Raw genomic sequence first — 10,615 nt, forward strand, 5'->3', positions numbered from 1 at the left:
GAAGCCAAGCAGAAAGAACTGAGCTTTTCACATTTAGTTTTTTAGCGTTCACTAAAGGAATGTTGTTGCATTCTAGGCAATGAAAAGTTTTCCTTATTTAATTATAAATAATAAATTATTATAAATAAAATTAAATGTTTTAGTGGATTTCTGATATTATATTAAAGTGAAAAATCTGCAGAACTTTGTAATCGATTAATCGTCAGAGTAATCGATTAATCGTCAGAGTAATCAATTAATCGGTTGCTTAAATGATCGTTATTTTCAGCCGGAGCGTGTGTTTTTTTTGTTAGAACTCCGGGTCAGGACTGATTGAATCCATCAGGACTGATTGAATCCATCAGGACTGATTGAATCCATCAGGACTGAGTTCAGAGTTTCCTCCTCTTCACCTGCAGACGCCTGAACTTCTGTAAACGTCACGTCTTTGTTTTCTCTCCTCGTCCATTTGTCCAGTCGTCTCGGCATGAATCGCCCCAGACGTTTGTCTTCTGTCTCCGTCGTACGTTAACCTTCGATCAGACGGCGCCGTCCTCATGCATGCTGGGAAATAAAACACCCAGTTCTCTGGATGTTTTCCCGCCGTCATTAACCTCTGTGTCCGACCCGAGCCGCCGCCGCCTCGCCCCGGTTAACCTGTGCTGCTCTCTCGGTTGCCAGGGCGACGGGGAGTTCAACCGCATCATGGGCATCGTAGATCCCAACAGCTCCGGCTTCGTGACCTTCCAGGCCTTCATCGACTTCATGTCCAGGGAAACGACCGACACGGACACGGCCGACCAGGTCATCGCCTCCTTCAAGATCCTGGCTGGAGACAAGGTGAGTGGAGGACGGGTCCGGATCGCCGGCGCCAAACGAACTGACCCCTGGACAACTGGCCTGTTGTCACATCCTGGTCCTGTCTTATAATTCTATAAATGTTTGGCAGCTCATTCAGGACACTAACGCCTCACTTTTGGTATTTTAAAATAGATTTTTTTTAATTGAAAACCTGAAGTCTGAAGCTAAACGTTACACTTTTTGAGACTCCAAAGTTTAGACGGGTCAGATGGCATCAGGCTGCCTTCAACTCATTCAGCTTTTAAATCTTTTTTTTATTGCAATTTTTGTTTTTTAACTTCCTTTGGAATCCAATGATGGATTTAATCAACTAACCTAGTAACTGAAGATTTTAAAATTTGTTTTTTCACAAACAAAATGCTGTTTGTACAGATTCAGTCCACAGGATGGTTTTATGCATCGGAGCGTGCTCATTCGTCGATGCTGCAGGTGTTTTTCTTTCAGACGCTCCGGCGTGTCGGCCCTCCCCCCTCCGTTGTTGTTTAGATATTTCCAGCTCTCTGTTTCTCTCCGTTCATCGTGAGTCGCTTCAGTCTCTCTGCTCTCGTCTTTCTCCCATCAGAACTTCATCACGGCTGACGAGCTGCGGAGGGAGCTGCCGCCGGACCAGGCCGAGTACTGCATCGCTCGCATGGCGCCGTACGCGGGGCCCGACGGCGTCCCCGGCGCCCTGGACTACATGTCGTTCTCCACGGCCCTGTACGGAGAGAGCGACCTGTAGAGGAGGAGGCGGCGCGGCCCGGGGGGTCCAGGGGTTCTGTCGGCTGGCCCCGGATGTGCCCGTTTGATTCCCAGAATATTTGTCCGACCCGCGGCTTGTTGATTCAACCGGAGGTCCTGAAAGTTTAGAACGGGCACATCCAGGGGCAGCACTTCCTGAGTTCACCCCGTTTGGTTTTTGTTTTGTGGGTAAAACTGGGGCGGGGGGGCAGCATTCTGGACTGGGGGGGGATCACACAAGCTAATCTGATACTTATGCTAATTTTGTTTATTTTAATTTTTCTTCTTGCCAGGTGGGAGGGGTCTGGGGGAGGGGGTCAAAGGTCAGGGTCTCCTACAGCAGCTGGCAAGGTCTGTGTATTAGATCCTAGAGAGATATATGCTGGGGGGGGGGGGGTACTTCCTCCCACCCCGGAGCCGGTTGTTTATTTCCAGGCGGCGGGATCGGGGGGTTCCCCAGTGGCTTGGCGAATCTGAACAAATACTCAAATTTATCTCTGAAGTTTCCTGGATTTCTAGAAGACGTCCTCCGTCCCGCTCCTCCCTTCCCAGAGGAGGGGTGTACTTATTTAAACGCTCCCATCATGTCAAACCGCAACCAAATTAAGAAAAACCAGAAACTATGCAATCATGTTCTGACCGAGTTCTCGCTCGGGTAATTGGAGTAACATCCGCCACTAACGAGGGAGGAGGGGGAGGCGGCCGGAGGGGCGGATCAAACGGGGGGGAAATAAGTTTTCCTCCCTCTTTTTTCTGTTAAGTTGAAAAAAGAAATGATTTTTTTCCTTTTTTTGTACTCTTTAATATCGAACCTTATCTGCTGTACTGGAAACTGCAACGCCTTCTGTCTAATGATACATGACTTTCACAAAGCACACATAAAAGGTTTCCTTACAAAACGCCTTGGCTCGTCTCTTCCTTTAATCTGGGATTAAATGTTTTAACTCTGGAATTATTTTCCTCTGGATGGAGAAATAAAATCAAAACGTCGCATCTGGATTTTATAGGTTCATTTAAAACATGTTGGTAAAATGTTCTGATAAAAATCACCCTTTAACACTTTTAATCCTTGCATTGTTTTGGTTGGTTTATCTTGTTCACACTGCCACCTGCTGGAATAAACATGTAATGTTCATCAAACAACCAAACAAATCAACTTCTGAGTTTTTCTATCATTGAAGAAGAAGAATATAAATACTTCTGTTTGTTTGGACTGGCGGCCCAACAGTCTAAAACAAATGGTGTTCAAAGTAGGGTTCAGGAGCCATCTGCGGTCGCTGGATCAATTTTTTACGGCCAGCCAACACAATTCAAGAATAAATTGGGACAAAACAGAGTCTCAAATTAAAATCTAACTAATCCAGGCTTTCCGGTTTCCTTCTGTCGTCATGGTAACCAGAACTGAATCTACTTGCACTCTAAAGTCCACCATGTTGCACCCAAATCTGATTTTAATTGAACACAGGAAGTGTTTTCAAATTAAGACTCGCGTTGATCCCGTTTCCATTTCTAAGAATAGATTAAATATTTAAGTTTTTTTTTTTTTTTCAAAAGAGCAAAATGGATGCCATTTTAACAAGGAAAACTGGTGTGTGTGTGTATATATATATATGTATATATATATATATATATATATATTTCATGCTTTATTTTAGTTCATGGTATATTTGATTTCAGTTAAAAAAATTTTTTGGGACGACTCGAACCTCTGGAGATGGTGCAAATCAGGATTAATCATAAAATGAACATTAGGAACAAAAATAAAACATCAACAAACTGTCGTATAATAGAGCATCTTCAGCCAGAGGCTTAATCTGAAACGCTGCAATACAGACTGCTACAGGAGACTTTTCCTATTCACTGCTGTTGGCATCTGCAAACCTGAATGAATTTAGTTTCTCTGTAGAATGAAGTATTTTTTAGAGTAAATGACTGTTAAAATATTTTGTATTTATATTTTTAAATTGTAAAACTTTCCTTCATGTTTAAATCCAGTTGTAAAATAAATTTCAGAGGAATAAACAGACAATAAAATAATCAGTAAAAGCTGAATTTATTGAGGAAATATTTTCACCAGACTCAACATTCAATGTTTAGAAGAAGATTAAACGGGTAAATGAAATTTTAAATTTCCTCAAGAGACCCAAATAAGCAGGCTCTGATCATGGTGATAAAAGGTTCACATGTGGGAGAATAAAAACGAAAAGGAAGCGAAACAAAGTGGATCCGGGCGCAGCGGGTCCGCCTCAGCTGTACAAGGTCATGTAGAGCCACTGGAACCAATCAGAGAGCAGGAAACGGTTGAGACGCATCAAACAGGAAGTCAGATCACTCAAAACATGCTGGAGCACATTGGAAGGTTTTCAGACTTTAACATCATTAAGGCATTTAAATCTAAAGTCTATAAAATAAAATACTGTAGTGTCTGTCAGCATTTTCATTTACACTGAAAAAACACAAAATCTTACTAAGTATTTTAGTTTCTAGCTTAAACGTCTCAGTTCACTTGAATTAAGACAAAACTTTCAAGCAACTTTTTAAGCAAAATACAGGAGTTAAATCCTTAATGTTGATGAAAAATCCTTGTTACACTGGTATTTAATTTAGAAAATAAATGTTCCAGTAAGTGATAGTAATAGAACTAGTAATGTTATCAATATTAAGGATTTACAGTCTTAAAACAAGCTCCTATATCTTGCTGAAAAGTCAGTAATAACTTAGTTTAGTCTTATTTCAAAAATGTTGTTTTTGCAGTGTATTTCTGCACATTTTGTACCCGTTTCCTCTAAATTACCTGCATATTTTTTAATGTTGCTATTTTTTAAATAACCGAGTCACTATTCTCCTCATGCTGTAAATTTGTCCTTACAGTAAAGTCTCTTATTCTAATATATATATATATATATATATATATACATATATATGCTCCTGCAGGCAGTAGCCCAGGGCGTTAATATTTGTTGGGCAGAAAAGATTTCTTTTCTATGAATACCTTAAAAATCTTTATGAATTTAAAACATTTTTTTTGCAAGATTTTGCATTCTATCTTATATAAAACTCATAGTTCGACATCAAATTAATTACATTTTGGGGATTTTTATGAATATAAACAATACATAAATATTTGAAATAAGAAGCTAATGCTCAGGTGACGTATAAAACCTGCTGTGCATTAATTCATGTATAAAACTACATAATTTGTTATTTGCATTAGGAGGAGTTTTCTGTGGTGGATTAATCTGTCTCCAGCCCGGGGCCCCGGTTCCTGTAAATACGGCCCTGCACCTGAACTTTCCCACTCTGGGACACTGAAGGATATTTATTTTATTTTATATTGTCTGTCAAACATTTTTTATTTCAGTTTTTTTCCAGTTTTCTCATCTTGAACTTGAACATTTCAGATTCCTGGAGAGCCTGAGATGAAGCCCCTGGATTGTTTTTGTTTTGACTTTATAATAATCTAATAATTTAGAATTATTTTCTCTCTGTATAATTATGAACTTCAGATGGTTTGGAAATGGCCCTGTAACTCTTCCTGGGAATTTCTGATGATTTCCCGTCAGTTTTTACTAAAACTGTTAAACCTTTTATGTTATTTTAAGCTTTAATTAGTTCCTGTTCTTACCTGTGTGTAGCTGATTGTTATGGTTCCAAGTCCCATTACGTCATGAACTTGAAATTTGTCTGAAGAAGAAGAAGGAAGCAATGATGAAGTTTGAATGTTCTCATTTTCTGGGGAAAATCATGATTAAAAACATTCATTTAGAAATAAAACCACAAATGAATCAGAAATTCTGATGGATTTATACAGAACTGGATGACCAGGTGTTAAATTATAGATTATGAATTTGATCATTGCACCCATATTTGAGTACATGTAGGTATGATGCGAATTAGTGACACTAGACACTAAAGGAATGAAACAGAGTTTTCCATCCCAGTATGTTCCTTTTAGCTCCAGGTTGCATCATGAAATTTGTCAGCAGAAGAAGAAGAAAGCAGTCTGCGTTTCCTGGCCGCTCTTACGGATCATGCTCTCCATCTTCATGAGCAGGAACAGGAAGCCGGGGTAGCTGATGGTCAGGTCGCTCTCCGTGTATCTCAGTCCCACCAGCTGCATCACCAGACCATTCACCATGATGCCTGCAGCAGACGCAGCGGTCAGCAAAAACCAGCGGCTTCTGGTTTACTGAGCGGCGACAGGAGACTTCGTTACTCCGAACTAAAACTCTAGAGCTGATTAATCTCATTTTTATCAAAATGCCACAATGCCAGAGGGAAAATCACAATGAGGAAGATTTTGTCAAAAAACAAACCAAGAAACACAACGAAGCTGAAACTTTAGATTAAAAACTTAAAGCTGCAGTATGGAGCTTTTTTTTTTTATAAAATATTTTTTAAAATATTTGTTTAAGCTGTCTACCTGCTGCCTTCAGGGCCGGTTCGACCTCTTTGTACTCCAGGTGATGAGTTTTATTCGTGTCGTAAACCAGGAAGATATCCTAAAAACAAAAACAACAACAAAGAAAAGGAGCAGAGAGCGAGTGAAAAACCAGAACATCTCATGTTTTCCTGTGAAGGAATGAAAATATCTGCAGCCGTGGGACATCCGGTGGTGTAAGAGATGCCGGTGTTGCTATGGTTACCGTCCACTTCCTGATTTTGTCCCACAGCAGCTGGAAGTCAGACCAGTTCAGCTTCGCTTTGCCTTGGCTCTGCAGAAAACAGCGAGGTCAAGGCAAGCAACCGGAACATCCCGACTGTCCTCGAACGCAGCGCAGAGTCCGCGCGCTGTAAAAACTAAAAGCTAAAAGTATTCAACTGAAACATCCCGACTGTTTTGGGTTGAAAATTATTCATATGTTACTAATAGCCGTTAATATGTTTAATTAAAGTTTAATTAAAATATTGCCTGCTTTTTTGATATATAAATCCAGAATATATTTTTTTAATTTTAGTTTTCAAAAATAATGTAATTTTTTGGCCTGTGAGTATTTTTAACAAGCTTTTTGTACCAAATTAGAAAAAGACTGTTAGCATCACAGTTTCCTGATGACCGATTTTAACATACTGGGATTTGGCACCACCTCTGGCTCAAAGTGGAACTGCAGAGGAAGCAGTTTAGCAGCTTCCTGTTTTTATATTTTCTCTTTAACAAACATTTTGTTTATGTAGGAACCGGTGTGGGTCCGTTTGAGCCGAAGCGTCCCGGTGGGTTCTGTGAGGATACGTCCATCAGGACTACCAGGCTCTTGCAGTGCTCCAGAGAAAGGTACCGCTCACTTCCTGCCAACACTGAACACACCACAGGCGGCCATTTTAGCCAGAGAGCTGGTGAAATGTGGCGGTTTGAGAGGAAACATGGAGAGAAACGAACCTCCGCCCTGCAGCGCCTCAGTCAGCAGCCGCTGCAGCCGCACAGGTTTACACAAACCCTCCTGGAGAAGAACACAAGGAACAATTCAAAACTTTTAAAGATTTTCAAGGAGGTCTGGTTTCAAATGTAAATATTTTCCAAATTTAAGCTTTTAATCAAACATTAGATTGAACTTTATTTCCAGACTGTGCAGTTTGAACATCAAGAACTTTCAAGGACTTCATGCAGAAATCAAAAACTTTCCCAACCTTGAAAACACCTACAGGAAATTCAAGCATTTTCCAGGATTTTACCAGTATGAACCTTTTTTATTAAGGTTGGGAAAGTGAAACAACCTGTTTTTAACAACAGGCTGTTTCACTGTCATTAAAAACTATAGAGGAATTGTTTTCAGACTTTGACTAGACCGTTCCTTCTAGCTAAATTTTCTGGCATTTAGCAAAAATAAATAATTGTGGCAATTATGACTGACATAAAACAAGAAAAGTTTAGTCTGCTTTGATTTTAAAAAACAGTTTCATCATTATTATTATAATATTTTATTAAAACTGACTGTCCTCATCTGGCCTTTTAATCAAACGTTACATTTTATTACAGAGCTGTTCTGTTTGAATATTAAACACTTTCCAGGCCTTGAAAACAACTGATTGAACCTGAATCATTTTAAAGCATCAGAACTTCTCCAGCCTCCTTCCAGTCTGCGGTTTCCCAGTTCCCACCCAGAACCAGAACCTGTGGTGAACGTCGGGCCTCACCTTGTTGCTGTGTCTGTGGAAAAGCTTTCTGATGGCTGCGTCCGTCGGCAGCGCGGCCTGGTGAGGAAACGAGTGCTGCAGGGAAAATCACAAACCTTCAATCAGCCACTTCTGTCCAAACGGCACAGAATAAATAAATCGGCTCAAACATCCGCAGCAGGAAGGAAGCGGGACGTTTTCCTGTCTCCACTCAGGGAAATAAAACGGGACATTTATATCAGAAACTTTTACTCAAAGGAAGACTTTAGTGCAACTAAATCTGCTCTTAGCTAATTTATTAAACATTTAAACAGTGATCCATTTTCTTGTCTTATTGCTGAAAATGTCCAATGTGAATTTGTATTTTTTTACTCCAAAACTTAATGCCTTTATTATAAAGAGACAAAATTTTAATTGATTTTTAAGGTTTGGATTCAAAATTATTCATAAGCCCTGCCTAATTTCTTTGTTTAATTAAAATATTTCCTTTGTTTATTTTTGAGAAGATATACAAATCAATTATATATTTTTTGTAATTTTAGTTCTAAAAAATTAAATATTCTTTTGGCCTGCGATTATTTTTAACAAGCTTTTCGTACCAAACTACAAAAAACAAAAACCCTGATTTGACGGTTTGCTTCAGGGTTTGGCGCCACCTCTGGCTCACATAGGAACTGCAGGCTCCAAAGAGGAATCAGATTCTGGTTCTTACAGATTTTCTTTTATAAATAATTAGTTTAAATGTTAGTAAATGTTTTAAAAGCTGAAAAACCTTATGAGTCTGTTTTACACCACAGGACGCGATCCTAACTCTGATTTGGGAGAAATGAAAACTTTGCGTTACCTCTCTCCTCGACAAAGCGTCGAGCGGCGTCGGTTTGTGAGCCGGACTGAAAAAAACATTCAAAACAGCAAATAAAACACACAGTCAGGGGGAAAAGAAAGCAAACCTCATTCAGTTCTCTGGCTTTACACTTCAGGACATAATGAATCAAAATGATTTAAAATCATTAAAGTTAAGAGTAAAAAAAAACATATTTTTGAATATTTTTATATTATTTATGAGGCAAATGTAACAGATGAATAATTGTTCTCTCTTTCTAATGATTTTTAAAAATCATTTAAAACAATACTTTTTTTACAGTTTGAAAAAAAAGTCAAAGTATGAAAAAATGAAAGCTATTCTGATAACTAATAAAAACTGACCTATATTTAACTAATAAAACCAGCAAGCACACTCTAAAAACTAAACTAAAACATTATTTAACTAATAACAACGAACAAAGACTAAAACTAACTGAATTAATCAAACAAATGAAATAAAACTACAACGAAAAGGTAAACGACAGAAACCGACGTGGCGTGGCTGCCCGGCTCCGTCAGCACCCTGAGCAGGAACTCCCCCTGCTGGTTGGGTTCAGAGGTCGAGGGGATGATGATGTAGCGACCCGGAGGGAGCGAGGTGCGGAGGACGACCTCCCGCCGCGTCGAGTAGCTCGTGCAGAAGAGGAAGCCTCTCCGCAGATCCTCTGCTGACAGGAAGGTGTTCTGAGGATGAGCCTGGAGACACAAACATGTTTTATTACAAGTTTTTAAATGAATGTTGGCAAATCGAACCGGAATAAACGTTAAAACCAGATCAGCTAGCAGGAAGCATTTCAGCTAACTTGATCACTACAGAGACGATGTAAACATCACGGCATCTCCTGATCCTTCACTAACAGAAGCTGGAAGGTAAAACAGCTCCACACTGTAAAACCCACAAAACAAAAACTGACACATTATTTCATTTCTTCTCCATTTTATGAGTGAAATAATCTGCCTGAACTGGAATTTTTTCTCAATATTAAGGAATTATTTACTCAACACAGGCTCCTATTTCTTGCTAAAAAGTTACTTGTAAGTTAGTTTTAAGTTAACTAAAATATTTGCACAAAAAACTAAACCAAAATACTTGGAGCACACTGCAAAAACACAAAACACACAAGTATTTTTGCACTAGAATCTAGAGAAAAATGCTTGGTAATATTTTGTGGTTTTGCAGTGTAAGTCCTCCTCCACTCCTTATCCTAGAATTCTGTTCTCAAGTTGGGTCATTAAATGCATCGATACCTGACTTCGGGACCATATCTGCCTCTGTGTGTGTGTGTGTGTGTGTGTGTGTGTGTGTGTGTGTGTGTACCTGGTATATATGCAGGCCCACAGTGAGATTAATGCCTCGGCGTCTCTGATATTTCTGCATGAGGGCCACAATGAAGGAACAGCCTTTTTGGCTGTTTCTGTCCACCTCCGACAGAACCAAAAGGAACTGGGGATTCTGCCAGAAGAAGTCTGGAACACACACACACACACACACACACACACACACACACACACACACACACACACACACACAGCCATGATCTGAAGTCAACAGGCAAACAGAGTTTATATTCCTGAGGATCAAAGTAGTTTTCCTATTAGCTCTTCTGTATGAGTTTTTTTATGATTCTGTTTCTTTAAATCCAAATCAGCTCATGCTGGCCACGCCCCCCAACTCAACCCAATTTACTTTTCTTAATAACATAAACATTTAAATAACATGTATAATTTTCCTTCCACTTTACTGTAAACTGATTTGTTCACGTAAAGTCGTCAAACTGCTCTGAGGTTTTTCTCATACTGGATCATAAATGACTGTAAATGTTAAACTGTCTCACTGTTTTCAGGAGGTCCTCCAGCTGTGATGTTCGGTATCCAGGCTCCATGATGCATGACGCATTTCCACGGCGACACGTCAGAGCCGGGCGCGCTCTGCGCCTCCGTCAGGTGACACACCTCCATCGTGTCAAAGTTCAGGTGGAAGTCAGACACCGACATCCTGACAGCGGCACAAACAGTCAGAGCAAGAAGTCCATTCACCGATGCCTCCAACCAGACCAAAGATCCATTCCATCTATTAGTC

The 10,615-nt window shown here is 39.7% G+C and overlaps 2 protein-coding genes and 1 long non-coding RNA gene across 8 annotated transcripts in view; 1 reads left to right on the plus strand and 2 right to left on the minus strand.

The window, feature by feature from the left end:
• Positions 1 to 2,462, plus strand: part of LOC106956878 (alpha-actinin-4-like) — a 62,310-nt gene extending 59,848 nt beyond the window's left edge. For 5 of the 6 annotated variants that reach the window (XM_015047972.1, XM_015047976.1, XM_015047975.1 and 2 more), the window contains 2 exons: positions 661 to 819; positions 1,403 to 1,561. In XM_015047972.1, coding sequence (XP_014903458.1) covers positions 661 to 819; positions 1,403 to 1,561 — 318 coding nt within the window. Of the gene's footprint in view, positions 1 to 660; positions 820 to 1,402 lie in introns of all 6 variants that reach the window. The other variant, XM_015047971.1, reaches the window with a different exon arrangement.
• On the minus strand, positions 291 to 654 carry LOC106956881 (uncharacterized). The gene is made up of 2 exons (XR_001426847.1): positions 367 to 654; positions 291 to 327 (listed from the first exon to the last, which is right to left on the minus strand). It is a non-coding gene; the product is annotated as an uncharacterized LOC106956881 (long non-coding RNA).
• A 1,132-nt stretch (positions 2,463 to 3,594) lies between the features above and the next one.
• LOC106956879 (calpain-9-like) lies at positions 3,595 to 10,586 on the minus strand. The gene is made up of 12 exons (XM_015047978.1): positions 10,371 to 10,586; positions 9,854 to 10,002; positions 9,029 to 9,231; positions 8,516 to 8,561; positions 7,693 to 7,767; positions 6,938 to 6,998; positions 6,791 to 6,855; positions 6,207 to 6,275; positions 5,984 to 6,062; positions 5,587 to 5,703; positions 5,186 to 5,244; positions 3,595 to 3,833 (listed from the first exon to the last, which is right to left on the minus strand). The coding sequence occupies exons 1-12, from the start codon at positions 10,528 to 10,530 to the stop codon at positions 3,807 to 3,809; spliced, it is 1,110 nt and encodes a 369-aa protein (XP_014903464.1). The 5' UTR covers positions 10,531 to 10,586; the 3' UTR covers positions 3,595 to 3,806.
• Positions 10,587 to 10,615: the final 29 nt, after the last annotated feature.

This window comes from Poecilia latipinna, unplaced genomic scaffold (genome assembly GCF_001443285.1).
Source record: "Poecilia latipinna isolate Pla-1442-1.1 unplaced genomic scaffold, P_latipinna-1.0 Scaffold852, whole genome shotgun sequence".
Lineage (NCBI taxonomy): Eukaryota > Metazoa > Chordata > Actinopteri > Cyprinodontiformes > Poeciliidae > Poecilia > Poecilia latipinna.

Bases quoted from the DNA above. Each gene is read 5' to 3' on its own strand.
- LOC106956879 (XM_015047978.1), bottom strand. From the start codon at position 10,530: ATGTCGGTGTCTGACTTCCACCTGAACTTTGACACGATGGAGGTGTGT. The intron at 6,999-7,692 runs GTGAGGCCCGAC...GTTCTTCTCCAG, and splicing joins TCCACAGACACAGCAACAAG to GAGGGTTTGTGTAAACCTGT. The intron at 6,063-6,206 runs GTAACCATAGCA...TTTTGTTTTTAG, and splicing joins ACAAAATCAGGAAGTGGACG to GATATCTTCCTGGTTTACGA.